The sequence below is a fragment of the Vitis vinifera genome, chromosome 1 (genome assembly GCF_030704535.1).
Source record: "Vitis vinifera cultivar Pinot Noir 40024 chromosome 1, ASM3070453v1".
Lineage (NCBI taxonomy): Eukaryota > Viridiplantae > Streptophyta > Magnoliopsida > Vitales > Vitaceae > Vitis > Vitis vinifera.
This window is the reverse complement of record NC_081805.1, coordinates 10190400-10206262: the sequence shown is the minus strand read 5'-3', so window position 1 is coordinate 10206262 and position 15863 is coordinate 10190400. Positions and strand designations below refer to the sequence as shown.

At 38.7% G+C, this 15863-nt stretch overlaps 1 protein-coding gene across 2 annotated transcripts in view; it reads left to right on the top strand.

The window, feature by feature from the left end:
* The first annotated feature begins 2579 nt into the window (after positions 1 to 2579).
* Positions 2580 to 15863, top strand: part of LOC100251950 (uncharacterized) — a 33298-nt gene continuing 20014 nt past the window's right edge. The window contains exons 1-3 of one of the 2 annotated variants that reach the window (XM_010654594.3): positions 2580 to 2758; positions 2850 to 2963; positions 3043 to 3161. In XM_010654594.3, the coding sequence (XP_010652896.1) occupies positions 2657 to 2758; positions 2850 to 2963; positions 3043 to 3161 (335 nt within the window). In that variant the 5' untranslated portion in view covers positions 2580 to 2656. The remainder of the gene's footprint in view (positions 2759 to 2849; positions 2964 to 3042; positions 3162 to 15863) is intronic. The other variant, XM_010654599.3, reaches the window with a different exon arrangement.

The window sequence follows — 15863 nt, the reverse complement described above, 5'->3', positions numbered from 1 at the left end:
TAAACTCATTATATTATTAGAGCCTTATAGAATTTTTTGATTTAATCTTCAATTAATTGGATCAATTTTTCAAGTTTAAAAATTTATTAAACTTATTACTAAATTTAATATAAATTTTCATATGATTTGATGTTCATCTCTCTAGTGAAAAAACTTATTATAGAAATATAATTATGTGCAAAAATTAAATAATAGTCATTATGAATCATATTTATAAGTTTATAGAATTAATTATATTGTTGTTTGAGTTTTAAATTATTTTTAAAAATTATTAGACTTATTAATGAAGCCAATTAATTAAATCTTGCTTAAATTAAAATGTATTTGTCTAGTAAATAAAATTGGAAAAATATAGTTCTATGTAAAAAAGAAATAATAGAGTCCATTTAAACCAATTTTTTTTCTCCATAAATTTCTGATATTAATTAATGATTTTTTTTTATACTTTCTAATGTTCTTGATTTTTTTGACTTTTTAGTACTAATTAAATCGATTTTTAAGTTTTAAAAATAATAAATTTATATTTTAAGTATTATTTGATTTGAAATTTATTTGTTTAATGACAATTTTAGAGAAGTTAAAGGTAATTCAAAAAAATAAGTGTAATGATTTTTTATATTGATATTGGGTCATAAATATAAGAAGAAAAATATCATTTTTAATTTTATTTACTTTTTATAGTTTTTTTCTATATATTTTTATTTTAAATTTGTGGTGAATACCATTAATGGAAGGAATAAAAGAATAGTCAAACATAGAATGATAGAGATGCAACCGAATCCTCCTTGATATATATTTTCATAAATCAATTAGTAAGATTTGATTCTCTTCATTTCAAAAATAATATTCGTTTTACTTAATTTTAAGATATTTATTATTTATTTCTTTATGTAATTCATAATTTATTATTGTATAAATTTCTAAAAAGGAATAATAAAATTTAATTGCTTTCATTAGCATTCTTTATGATTTGATTTCATCTTAGTTCATATTACTCCATCAGAGTTTTTCCTAATTTAGTCTCAATTAAATTAAACAATGAAAATTTTTTTAGTGTGACAAAATCAAATCATACCCTTAATTCATAGCTTTAGTATTCTTTAACATTTCTTGAGAAAAATTTTGCTAAAGAACTTAAGGATAATGAGGGAAATAAAATAAATCTTCTAATACTAATTATTGATTGATCGTGACAGTTTATCGATTCATGAGTTTTTTCAATAATGAAAAAGATGTTTTGAATATGATTTTTGCTATTAACGTAATATATTAAAAAAATGAAAAATATATTGATGACTCCAAATAATAATAATAATAATAATAATTTATTAAAGAATATTTAAAAGTCAAAATATATGTGACAAACTTGTCATGATCAAAAACTAATTTTAGATTAAAACAAAAGTCTGTCATTTTGCACGTAACTTTAAGATAAAAGTATGAATTTTTTCCACTAATTATGCATATTAAATCATGTTATCATTCTTTTAAACCATTCATAGTAGCTTTTGAAGAATATAAACAAGTATTCATTATCAACAAGAACGAGGGAAAATAATTTTAGAGCATGCACATGTTTTTATTTGGATAAGATAGTGATTGTCAAAATGGTTAATGAAATAAAAATTTCAATTTGAGGGGAAGAGGTTTCACTCTTCCTACATGTTACAATTAGAATAATAAGATATTTTTATAGGTCTTGCTAAGAATATCTTCACCACATCTCGAGACAAGAGCAAGATAATAAGAATCTAGTACTATCACTATTTCCATAAATAATCATCAAATTTTAATAAGTTCTAATTCTTTTAATTTAGAAAATAATGATTTTTCTTTAATTCAAGGATATTTATTATTTATTTACTTGAATAATTTACAATATGTTCTTATATAAATTTTGTTGAAAAAAATAAATAAAACTTTACCATTTCCGTTGTGAAATTACTAAACCCTTCAAAAAACAACTTTTTATTTTTATTTTTTAAAATATATTTTATATTTCACTTTATTTTTAAAATATGGAAATAGAGAACAATGACTAAACAATATTATGAATTTATAATATTCGTGCTTTGGGTTTTTAAAAACAGAAATGTTTTTTAAATCATCGGACCTAATAAGATTTAATATTTAAAAACATTATTTTTAATAAACCGATTTCTAATATTTTGTAAAATAAATTTGAGAAATGCTATTAATATATTTTGATGTTTTAAAATATTTTTAAAAAATAACTTTTTCTTACATAATTTTATTTAAAATAGCAATTAGAAAATAAGTAAAAAAATTGAAATATGTTTTTAGAAATTACTTTATTTTATATTTTTAAGAATATATCTATTTTTTGTTATTAAACACATTTTTCTATTTTTTATTTTTAAAAAGAAATAAATATTTTTAAAAACAGCCAAAACGTACGCTATACTTTCTCAATCATGCGTGATAGACTGGACTGGGAATTTGGGCTTTGGGCCTTGGGCCAAGCATTGTAGCATGAAATTCTGGTTCTGGCTGGGTTTGTGGACCGGTCCATGTAACCCTACGGAGGCCTTACCTTAACCCAGACATATGATATAACCAATTTTAATCAAATCACCCTTATGAACTAGGCAATAATGTTTAAGTTGATGGCGGATAGTTAGACAGTAGGTTCTCAATGGAGTGTGCCGGAAGGGGAACGGGAAGGAGGTGCATTGGGCCCGCCACAAGACGCTGTGGTCGCTGCGGAGCCGTTGCTTATTGTTCCGTTTCTCACCAGGTTTGCCCTAATTCCTGAAACTCTATTGTTTAATTACTCTGCGATATCCCAAAACTGATGTCTGATTTACTGGAAATTGAAAATTCGCTAGGTTTCACACTGGAGTGATCATAAAGAAGAGTGTGGGAGGTTAGAGCAACAGATGAAGCTTGTGGATGTCTTAAATGATTTCCCCTTCACGTTCACTCCGGAGGCCACAATTCGGGTGATAATCTGTTGTGAATTATTTTCTTTTGCATTTTGTGGACGTGAATGATGTTCTTGTTTTGGTGTGCTTGTGTAAGATTGTTGAGAAGCAGGAGAGTAGGTGTTCCTTCCTGAGCAACAGGGGTCTTCATCGGGTGGGAATGTGGATGTGTGAATGTCCTTGCGGCGATTCCCTTGTTTCTCTTGAGCATTCAAGGTTTCTTCTTATCTTCATATTCTTTTTCACTCGCAGAAACCACGAAAGCAAATTCATCTTTTTTTTTTTTCCCTACCACTACGACTACTACTACGATTATTATTATTTTAAATTTCTGGAACACAGTATATAACGTTGAATTGAGACCGGAGACAAAGATAATTGCATCACAAAAGCTCAATGTAATGGAAGTAGCAGGCTTGGATGTGTTGAAATGATGTTATATTAGTTATGAGACAGGTTAAATGAAAGTATAACGTTGGATGTGGACCTAACCTTTTGGGTTTAGGGTTTGGCATTATTGAAACCTTTAGAAAGGATCACTTTTAGCTCTGCTTAAAATAAATTCAGCTGTGATGGAATGGGGAAAAGTGTCGTTTCAAAAGTAGCATTTAAGTGTTTGGTAAACTTCACTGATAAATTGTTGTGAATTAAAGCAATTCTTACAATTCTGATTTTGACTTTTATTTTTTGAAAGGAGTATTTTTTCTTTTAGCTAAATTCATAAACATATTTATAATAATTAGTTTATTTTTATTTATTTATTTATTTTTTACATGTCATAACAAATGGTATTAAATATAAATCTCAACAGTTATAACACATTGATACTAAAAAAGTTTTGACTAGACATTCAATATCATGTGATTAATATTACTCTGAAATTGTTCACTTATCGTGATCTTGGTCAATTAGTAAATGATATATAAAAAATTTTGATCCAAAAAGTTAAATTTTTGTTGAAAAGCGAAATAAAGTCATTTGAGATGTTTGCTTTCTGTAATAAAATCTAATAAAATATTTGATAGATTAGAATATATCTTACAACAGTAAAACAGTAACAAAAACTGTAAAACAAAAACAAAATATTGGTTGGAACTAATATTGAAACAAACCAGAGTTTGTAGATGTATTGGGAAGTCTTGCATATAAAATACAAGATGATAAAAAAGAAATAAAAGGAATAAAGGAAGAGGCAGAGGGTACAAACTAAGTATGATATTACAAGAATTTTCTTTGAGTTTGTAGCCAATGCCTTTCCCTTTGCAGCTGGTCTTCTTTTATATTGGAGCAAAGGGATTCCACTGTCTCTTAAGTCTAAGGTCTTGAGAAGGTTTGAAGTCCATATAATTTAGAAGGTATTAAGTATGTAAATCTTTCTTTTGAAAAAGTTGTCTTGATGGATAAGGATGAGCTAGAGGGATGCCTTATAGTGGGAGCTTTTCTTTCCTTTTGAAATCTGTCAAATCTGTCTTAACAGAAATGGATGTCTTGCATAGAAAAGTCATGATGCCCTGTCCTGCAGAGACTATTTTCTCTTTGAAGAGTCTAGATGAGCTTGAAAAATTCAAATGACCTGGATCTTGATGAGCTGTTTTTTTTTTTTTTTTTTTTGATAGGAAACGACAAAGGCATATATTAATATAAAGGAAAGTACAAGAGAAGGATGAGGAATCCTCCCACCCAAGAAAAACAAAACTACAATGAAACAAATGCGAGAAAATACAAAGTAGGTACAGACAACTGCTATAAGTTAGGCCAACCCAATGGAGTTGCATGCCGCTAACCAATCAAGGTGTATCACATTAAGGGGAATCCCCTTAAAAACCTTAGAACAAGAAACCCAAAGAGAAGCAAGGAAATGAATCATGTCCCAAAGGTTCTCTGAATTCCTTGTTTTATCCTCAAAAATCCTTGCATTTCTTTCCCGCCACACCACCCATAATAAAGCAATGCACGTAGCTTGCCATAATACAATCCCTCTCTTAGAATATCCAAAACCATTAAAATTGGTAGATAGCATGTCAAAGATGCTCCTAGGAGGGACCCAATCTATCTTTGTCAATTGAAATAATCTGTACCACAACCCCATCGTCAAAGGACAATGAAGAAAAAGATAATCTACTGTTTCTCCCTGCTTCATGCACAACATGCAAATGTCGGGACTAAGTGCTTTGTAGGGTCTTCTCAACTGTAACATGTCGTTAGTATTTACCTTCTTGTGAGCCACTAACCAGACAAAGGACTTGATTTTGAAAGGGACTTGAGAATTCCAGACTAACTTGGTAGGGAAAACTGAAGGCAAACCAGAAATTTGGGATAAGGCAAGAAAGAAAGATTTGACTGTGAAAAGTCCTGAAGAAGATAAAGACCAAGATCTCTTATCTGGAATCGAAGGTGATAAATGTATATGATCAAAAGACCGCATGAGACTTTCTAAATCTTCTATCTCGGAATCGGAAAGGTTACGACGGAAGTTAAAGTTCCAAGAGAAGGGGCGAGCGGATCCGAGAAATGAAGAAATAGGAATGTTTTTATCCATGACTACTCTAAGTAGTCTTGGAAAACGGACCCCCAGAGGTTGATCCCCCCACCACAAGTCTTCCCAGAACCGAATTCTTTCCCCATCTCCTACCATGAACCGAGTAAACTTGGAAAAATCTTGGAAAACTTGTGCAATAGCCTTCCAAGGACAACGATGTGACCATCTAACAACAATGTTGGCGTCCCAACCATTAGAGTGTGATCCATAAATGCTTAAAATGACCTGATGCCACAACGCTGAACCCTCCTTGGGATACCTCCATAACCATTTCCCTAAGAGAGCGGAATTTCGTAAGGAAATCCTTCCGAGGCCCAAACCCTCTTTCATCTTCGATTTACACACTACATCCCAACTAACTAGATGATCTCTTTTGCCTTCCCTAACCCCAGACCATAAAAAATCTCTTTGCAACCTCTCAATTCTTACTGTCATAGAGGCGGGAATCTTAAACAAGGAAAGGAAGTAACGAGGCATATGAGTGAGACAAGATTGAATGAGAGTTATCCTGCCTCCAAAAGATAAATACGCCTTTTGCCACCCATCTAATCTGCTCGAGATCCTCTCAATCACAGGGTCCTAGAAGCTACCGGACTTGGGATTCCCACCCAGAGGAAGACCCAGGTAGAGTATGGGCCACCCAGAAGCCTTGCAATCAAGCAACTCGGCCAACCTATGAAGATGATCTTGTCCGAGGTTAATGCCATAAATATTACTTTTGTCAAGGTTAACCTTCAGCCCAGAAACATGCCCAAACACTAGCAAAACGCTCTTGAGAGTTAGCAAGTCCTCTTCTCGAGTACTAGAGAAGAAAATGGTGTCATCTGCAAATTGTAAATGGGACACCCTTGTTCCGTTCCTACCCACCCTGAAACCCTCAAATACATTTTTTTCCTTTACTCTCAATAACATCCTGCTCAATACATCTGCTACTATGGTGAACAAAAAGGGGGATAAAGGGTCTCCTTGTCTTAAATCTCTAGATGCCTTAATCCACCCTTTAGCATTTCCATTCACTAGAATTGCAAAAGACACCGAGGACAAACAGCCTCTTATCCATTTCCTCCATCTAGGATTGAACCCCTTCTTCTCCATCACATGGTCCAAAAAATCCCAACTCACATGGTCATAAGCCTTTTCAAAGTCAATTTTAAAGACAACTCCTTCCTCCCCTGATTGTTTTTTCTCATCCACTATCTCATTGGCTATGAGGACTGCGTCCAAAATTTGTCTCCCTTGAACAAAAGCTCCCTGAGTGGAATGGATAGTTTCATGAAGTATCCCTCTTAGACGCCCTGCTAACACTTTGACTATAATCTTGTAAAGACTTGTGATCAAGCTAATGGGTCTATAGTCTGATATCTTCTTTGCCATACTTTTTTTAGGTAACAGAACTATGAAGGACGCATTAGTGCTTTGATTAATTATCCCACTCTTGTGAAACTCATCGAACACTCTCACTAAGTCCTCCTTAATCACATCCCAACAATCTTGAAACACTGCAATAGTAAATCCATCAGGCCCCGGTGCTTTATCCATATCCATCTGAAAAATGGCCTTAGAAATCTCTTCTTCAGTAAAAGAGGATTCCAACCTAGACACACTCTCTCTAGATATAGGAGACCAATCTAAGCCTTCAACTCTCCAAGATTCTCCGGAAGGACTAGCATAGAGCTTTTCAAAATACCTTAAGATCTCCTCTTTGATGCTCTCTAAATTATCCATCACCAAGCCTCTTTCATTCTCCAACACCTTGATAAATTTTCTATTTCTCCTGTCATTAGTCACTTTATGGAAAAATTTTGAATTACAATCCCCTTCTTTAACCCATTTCACCCTAGCTTTTTGTCTCCAATGAATTTCTTCCCTCAAGATCAACTCCTCTAACTCCCCTTTCCTTACGGCTTTTTGGATTAAAAGTTCAGGGGAGAGACCCCCTTCTTGCTCCATGGAGTCAAAGTTAGCTATATCTAACAAAATGCTTTTTTTCCTTTCAATTAGGTCACCAAAAGAATTCTTATTCCACTCTTTCAATTTGGCCTTAAGGAATTGAAGTTTCCTCATGAACTTGTAACCTTCCCACCCATCTCCTTGAAACTCCCTCCACCAACTTCCAAAGCTCTCCTTAAAACTTGGATGATGTAACCACATATTCTCAAACCTAAATGGTGTTGGGCCCCACTTGAACGGATTGGTTTCCAAGACTATCGGCCAATGATCCGACGTCCATCTAGGAAGAACTTCTTGAAGACTTTGTGGGAATAATTGTTCCCACTCATTTGAGTAGAGAAAACGGTCTAATCTCTTGCACACGGGATGCTCTTGTATGTTTGACCAAGTGAATGATGCACTCCTTAAAGGAGGATCGATCAGTTCGTTTTCTCTTATAAAGTCATCCAAGTCCTTCATGCTTGGGGTCAATCGAGCACCTCCCAATTTTTCTGAACATCTCCTTATGACATTGAAATCTCCACCCACGCACCAGCATGGGGAAGAAAGTCCAAAAATGTCTGAAAGCTCCACCCAAAAATCCTTTCTAAGTGCTGTGCTATTTGGGCCATAGACAACTGATAACCAAAACTGTTCGCTTCCATCCACTGCGAACTTGACTGAGACCGAAAAGGAACCTAATACCACCTCCTCACTGTGCAATTTTTTAGAGTCCCAAATGACCAAAATCCCCCCCGAAGCCCCGCACGCCGGAAGGACTGCCCATTCCTTATTTCTGGCTGTCCACACACTACCCACAAACCTCCTGTCACACTCTGCCTTTTTTGTTTCCTGAATCATCACTATATCTGGTTTTTCCGATCTCAGGAAGTCTTTAACTACCCTTCTCTTTTTCCTTGAACCCAACCCCCTGGTATTCCAACTGATTATCTTCATTGATTAAACACACGGACCCTAATCCTCCAAACCAGATCCAACTCATCTCACAAACCTTTGGTACATCTGCTCTTCCTCCTGGAGTATACTTTTATATCTAGAGTCTTTAAGACGTCGCGTACTTTTGCCATTTTTCTAGGAGAAATTCCTTCTATTTGGAACTCACCTGTTGGGGAACCCGCAAAAACACTCTGATTAACTGTAGCCTGGTTGGGAGATGGATTTGTATTAGGCATCACTGGGTTAACACTATCAGTCATCTGGTTAGGATAAGCAGTCTGGTTCACCTCCAAAACGAGGTTAGGGAAGCCAACACCAATTTGACCCACAGTACCATCGTCATCTTTTTTGAAAAAAAAATCAGAGTTTTCTCGGTTCTCCAAAGGATTCAGAGACTAAATGTCTGAACTGGGAAGAATGGGGGCAGCAGGACTCAAGAAGGGAGAAATGGATCCATAAGAAGGGGGGAAATGAGACGAGGGAGACTGAAAAGTTGAAGATGGGGTTACCTCCAGATTTTCCGCGGCCAACAATCCATAATTCCCCAAAAATCTTAGCCCTTCACCTCTGATTTTTGGCGTAGAAGGCAACACCATGACTGTTGCGCCACGAGGATCACACCCCACTCGGCCCAAAAATCCTTCCTTATATTCGTCGGAGTAGAAATTGTGCAGGGCCGCTTCGTTTTTTGATGTCGAAGCCCTTTCCCCAAAGCGATGCTTCCAGATCCTTGAATAACGGCGAGAGAAGAGAGGACTCGCACTAAATCCTCTTTCCGCCAGGTAATCGGCTCCTAAAGCCACACCTTTTGGCTTCTCATCGATGTCTACCTTGTCCTTCTCGCTCAAAAGAGTCTCGCTGCGACATCGAAGACCTTGTCGACGCTCAGAGCTTGGAGAGAGAAGGATAGACCACAACTTCTTTGAACCGATCGTCGTTTTCTTCTTCTCGGGACTACTGGTCTGAGCCTCAAGACCATATCCAGAAGCTATTTTCCCCTTTCCCGCTGCGGGTGACTCGTTTCCAGTTCCTGACGACGCCTCCATCTCCATTGGGTCTTTTTCTCTTGGGCTAAGGCCCATCCCCGACGGGCCTTTATATTTGCAGTCCACTTTTTCAACTGTTGAGCCAAACTTAGATGGAGTCTGGGCCTTCCTCTCATAGGCCCGACAGTCCTCAACAGCGGAGGCCTCGTGCCCTCCGACCCTTTCCCCGTCCCCTTCCTTTTTCTCAACGAGCCCAACATTCTTTTTATTTGAATTCAAATTGGGCAACGACTGTGCCTGCACTCCTTTGCTACATGTCCCCTCTGCAACAACCACAGCCATACCCCTTTCTTCCCCCTTCCTCGTTCTATTATCCTCCTCGACATGGCATCTTCCTCTAGCCGTTGATCTGATTTTCTCCACCCGTCTTCCTCCACCTGTCCCCATGTTAGATGCAAAGGCCTCCCAAGTCGACTCGCCCTATACGCTACCTCTCCGACAGTCTTCTTCTCCGACCACTACGACGGCAACTGTAAACACCCAATCCCCATCTGTCACCTCGAGTAAAGCTGGGAGGACTGACCTTTCTTTCATTGCGATTCTTACCCTCGCCTTGCTAAGATCGAACAATTTTAACGTGCGCCAATCAATTTCAGTCACCGTCCCCCATTGCTCCACTATTTTCTTCAGGTGTACCTCAGACCAGAGGTGAAATGGTAACCCCCGTAATTCGATCCAGCCTCCTCTGAACTTCCCCTCTATTTCCGCATTTTCCTTCGGCGACCATCTTCTCATCTGTACTGAAATCCTTCCCTCAACCCGTAACTTCCTCAAGTCTTGGAGAAAGAGAGCTTCCTCTGTTGTTTCGACGAAGAAAACTCATTTTCCGCCTGAGAATGGTACAATCGTGACTACGCCTTTCTTCCCTAATTTTCTCGCCACCACTCAGCCAACCTCAACCCAGTTAACCCTATCCTCAATGCATTCACACACCACTGCGCACGCCCATCTCCCGAAAGAAATAATGCCGCCTTCTCTTGATCCTTCGCCACTGACCACTTTCTCAAAAGACCTATGTAAGGGACCCACGTGACTTTGTGAGAAACCTTCTCCTCTGTGTTGCCTTCCTTTTTCAACTGTATTCGACGAGGGGACCACCAACATTGAAGACAACGCTCTTCTAATATTCTCCCACCCTCTGCCCTCCTCGACCTCTGGAATAATCAAACAGCAATATCTTTTCTTGGTAGCAAACTTCGAGATCCTTATGAACCTTCCATAGTCGTTGAAGCCAACTTCCATCAAATGGGCACAACGTTTTCCCCTGAATTTTTTGTTAAAACCTAGGTGACCCTCCATTTCTATGGCTTTCGTCAAATGTTTGATCATCCACCCGACTGCTTCCTTTTCAAAACCTAAGACGAAATCAGCGCCTCTACTGTGCTTTGTGATCGAACACCAAGTTCCTCCTTGCTCGCCTTCCAACTTAACCAAGAAGGTCTTTCTCTCCACGATAACCTTCACCGACATCCCTCTTCTATTTAACTAAAGACTAAATTCATAATATCAAAATATGTAATTTTTCAGTGCTTTCTTGATGAGCTGTTTTTCTTATCTGAAATTGTAAGGAGTCCAAATGACCTGAGTCTTGCTAAGTCGTTTTTCTTGAAGGAAGCTAAAAATCTTGATGATAGGAGTCTTGTGTCTTGAAAGAGGAGATATTTAAGTCTTGAAGTGGGGCCTTATGGCAAAATGTCATAATTGTCATCTTCATTTTCTAGAATAAATCTAGAGGTCAAGTCTTCCGAGTCTTTAGAATTACTTCCCGTCTTTGAAAGGGTTTTTTGAAGGGCCTTTTTGCTAAGAAGTCCTAGAACTTTTGAGGATGATGCAGAAGGAATTTCCATGAGAATGGGTGTTGAGGGAGTTTTAAGTTATTGAAATTTGAGTGATTTGGGCTTGAGCAAGTCTTGATTGTAAAGTGAATCAATTTTGAGTACAATTGATATAGGTAAGATCAATTCTTGTATATCTTGTCCACCATTTAATTTTGATTTCTCTAACCAAATGTGTAGGAAATGGAGAGCCTACCTTCTGATGTAGATTGAAGTCCTAATGGAGTATCAAAGGGACTATGAAATGGGCCATATACAACATCAATTTTGAGTGTTGAGAAGGAGCTTTGAAATTGGTCTTGAAAAGTTCAAATCCTTGATGAATAAAAGGGGGAGAATCTCTTGAGTAGCACTAATATAGAGTTACTATTCTTGAAACCAGTTGAAAAAAGGGTTTTTGATATTCAAATTGAAAATGAAAAAACCATGAATGGTTTGATGGCTTCAAATAAAAAGCATTGTACCACTCATCCATATAATTATAGTAATTATAGGAGTTTGGTATAAATTTTTTATAAGAAAATCTTTTGGAAGTACAAGGATGTTGATTCTAATCCTCTGTAGAAAAAATCTTGAAAATCTTGATTTTGAAAAAAATATATTTATTTTTTTTGTAACATCATTTTCATCAAGCTTATGCTTGATTTTGATTGATCGTATATCAATCAAAATATATTCATAGAATTCTCGGCCTTTGTCTAACAATCTTGGGGAGAAATTAACTCCTTTAGGGAGGATTTTGGTCATGATGAGTTGTTTCTTTGCATTCAATTGAAAATTTTTCAGTTGGTGTGTAGTTAGGATATATTATCAGGTTCTACTGGGAATGATGCCTGCTAAAAGAGGAGGCAGATGCTGGTTTGCAGTGGACTCAAAATCCTTTGAAATCTCCATAGAGGTGTATGGGGAGAGATGTAAGGGAATCATTGTGGAAAGGAGTAGAGGCTTTACTTCGTGGGTCATGTTTGGAAGTCTCAGTTTGTGCTGTTTGTTGGAAGGGGTGGAGGCTTGTTGTAGGGGTGATATTGTGCAGGGTCTTGTTAAAAGGTGGGAGGATGGAGGAAGGAGGTTTACTGGAAAGTCGAGCAAATGAGGCAGGCAGGTTCTTATTGTGTTCTGTGGTTGACCTTGAATCAAAGATATATTGTTTAGTGTTTCCAAAAGGAAAAGGTATTTTGGGAGGATGGGTCTTGTTGGCTGAAAAGCTTCGTTTCCTTGGTGTTTTGTCTTGGGATGAGCCTAGGGGAACTGCTGCTTCCTATGGGACAGGGAGTATAGATGGGGAATCTGAGGGGAAAGCCCAAAAATCCTATGTTTTTTTTTTTTTTTGATAAGTAAAAGATATGCATTAAAAAAGGCAGAACGCCGCATAGCATACAGGAAGTATACAAAACAGCATAGGCCTCAAAAAACAAAACAAAGAAAAACCTCCCATTAATAGGAGGCTAACCACTCTAAGAAGCCTATAAGGGAGAACGCCTCCTCACCTACATACAATTTGGCCCAACTCCACAGGTTACAAACAAAAGAATTCTTTAACTTTTGAATATTTAAACCCCCCCCCCCCTAAAAGCTAATCTATTCCTCTCCTTCCATACCGTCCAAAAAATACACAACGGAATGGCATCCCATATCTTTTTCCTTTTCTTTCCCACCCACGAGCCCCTCCAACTAGCTAAGACCTCCTTTACAGTTCCTGGAGAAACCCATTTTACATCAACTAAACCAAAGACAATATCCCATAAGGCTCTCACCACTGTACAGTAAATTAGAATATGATTTACACTTTCTTCTTCGCATTCGCACAATAAACACCGATTTGGAAGTTGAAAACCTCTTCTTTGCAGACTATCCAAAGTTAACACCTTCCCCCATGACGCCTCCCACGCAAAGAAGGCAGCTTTAGTTGGCACTCTTGCCACCCAAATGCTTTTATAAGGAAAACCCATAACATCAGAATTCGTCAACAACCTGTACGCTTCCTCCTATGTTGATGTGGTGAAAACAAGAGTGAAAAAGTTAGGGGAAGCAGTATGGTTACAATTGGGGGAGAAAGATATTCCAAGCGAAAGGAAGTTAATGGACCGATGCCTGGTTGGAAGATGGGGACAGTCTCCATTGTATCCAGATATGTCTGCTCTTGAAAGTTGGGGGAGATCCCTGTGGGATATTAAAGGAGGGTTGAAGTTTGCGAGGCTAGGGGGCCCTCTCTTGTTGATCGAGTTTGAGAATAAAGAAAAGGCAGATAAGGTGCTTTTAAGAGGAAATCGATGGTTCAAGGAATCGATCTTGCACTTGGATAGGTGGGACCCAAAAGTGGGGTGTTCTCAAAATGGCGAGACAGCCAAGAGTGTTTGGGTGAGAGTTGTGGGCTTGCCGTTGCATTTTTGGAGTCAGGAAGCTTTTAGAAATATCGGGGACTGTTGCGGGGGGTTCATCGCAGTGGATGAAAACACTGCTAACCTTAAGGAACTACGATGGGCCAGATTATTAGTGAGATTTGAAGACTTAGAGTGGCCGAGCTCCTTGCACGTAGTAGTTGGGTCCCTTTGTTATGCTTTCCAGCTATGGTGGGAGGTGAAACCAGGGATGTTTGAAGTGGTTCCGGTGATAAAAAATGAGAAGGGTAAGGAGCGGGAGGTTAGGGATGACGGAGAAGGAGATTCACGCGCTGGATTCAAATTGGTGATGGAACAAATGCATGGGGAATCTGCAAAAGTGGTTAAGCCGTGCAAAGTAGGTGAAAGAGGCTGCGGAAAGAAAGCTCAGCCCTCTGGTACTGTGTCGGAAACAGTAACAGAGGCCAACGGGACAACAGGAGGCCAGCTTTCAGCTTGGGGGAAAAGCTCTTGCAGTAGGCCTGGAGGAAATCTGCCGTTGAGCCGGCAAAGAGGGCCCGTTGTGGAGGGCCAAGTGATTGATGCCTTTAAAAAATCAGTGGAGATGGGCCGGCCCATTTCGGAGCCTTCTAAAGGCCCGGTGGGGGAGGGACGACCCATTTTGAAGAACATAAAAGGGGTTAGGGCTTCCAATGGGAGTCTCTGTGTCGGCGAAGAGCAAGAGAGGGATTTGTTTGGTTCCTAGTTGGGGTCGCTCCTTCCGGCCGTTAATCTCTCAGAAATCACTGACAAAGCGTTGTTGGAGGAGGCTTCCAGGTATTCTGATCAAATCCCTCATCCTTTGTTTTCTTTGGGGAAGCGGGAAATCTCTCTTTTTTCTACTCCTTCTGGGTGGGACGGGGAAGGTGTTGCTATGGCTAGGGTTTCCGATCGGGGCAAAAGTTTAGAAGCTGTAGGGGGAGCTGTTATGGGCCCGTTAAGGATGATATTGGTTGATGGGAGGGAGGCCGAGGTCTCGGATTTGGCAGGAAGGGAGTCTGGGACTTCCGAGGAGGCTTCAAAGGGGGTTTCGAAAAGGGTCTCCCAAGAGGATGAGGAAGAGAGGGTCGAAGAGGGGGAACTGTGTTGGCATTCTAGTAGCTCGGCTAAATTTAGCTGCTATCTAGGAATGCCGACGGAGGGCTTCGAAGGGGAAATCTTGTTTTTGCTTAAAAGAATGAAAGAGAGGAAGCTTCAAAAAGGAAAGTTGGATGGTAGAAAAAGGAGGAAATTGGAGTCATCAAAATTCGAAATAGAATTGAGAAAGTTGGAATGGACAGTGAACTATATTGGAGGAGGAGGAGGAGAAAGGGGGGGGGGGGGGGGGGAGTACGAGCAGGACTAAATGAAGCTCTGTATGCTTACCTGGAATGTAAGAGGGGCCAATAATTGTAACAAGAGGAAGGTGATCAAAGCTTTGATAAAGAAAAATAAGGTGGATCTGGTTTGCCTACAGGAAACCAAGATTCAGGAAATGTCAATGAGCATTGTTCGTAGTTTAGGAGTGGGTAGATTCCTTGAATGGGGAGCTATAGATTCAAGGGGCGTAGCCGGAGGAATAGTGGTGTTTTGGGATAACAGGGTGTTGGAGTTAGTTGACCTGCAAAAAGGATTGTTCTCTATTTCGTGTACTTTTAAGAGCTGCGAGGATGGTTTCATATGGACGTTTACAGGTGTTTATGGGCCAACTTTGAGGAGGAAGAGGGAGAGTTTTTGGGAGGAGTTGGGGGCCATTAAGGGGCTTTGGAATGGGCCGTGGTGTGTTGCAGGGGATTTTAATGTCATTCTAAGTCTGGAAGAGCGCAGCAGAAGAGGGAGCTTGAATTCAATCATGAGAAGGTCTCAGAAGTTATAGAAGATCTTGAGTTAAAGGATCTACCTATGGTTGGGGGCCCTTTCACTTGGACTGGAGGGGCGAATAACCAGTTTTTTTCAAAGTTGGATCGCTTTTTGGTTAATAAGGGGTGGGACAGTCACTTTGGAGATGCGAGACAGTTTCTTCTACCAAGACCCGTGTCCGATCACTTTCCGCTTCTTATGGACGGAGGGGACCTGAGAAGAGGTCCTACCCCGTTTAGATTTGAGAATATGTAGTTGAAAGTGGAAGGTGTAAAGGACCTATTGAAGTATTGGTGGGAGGAAGGCAGCTTCAGTGGATCCCCAAGTTTTATCTTGGCCGAAAAACTAAAATTTCTGAAGGCTAAGCTTAAGGAGTGGAATAGAAACACCTTTGG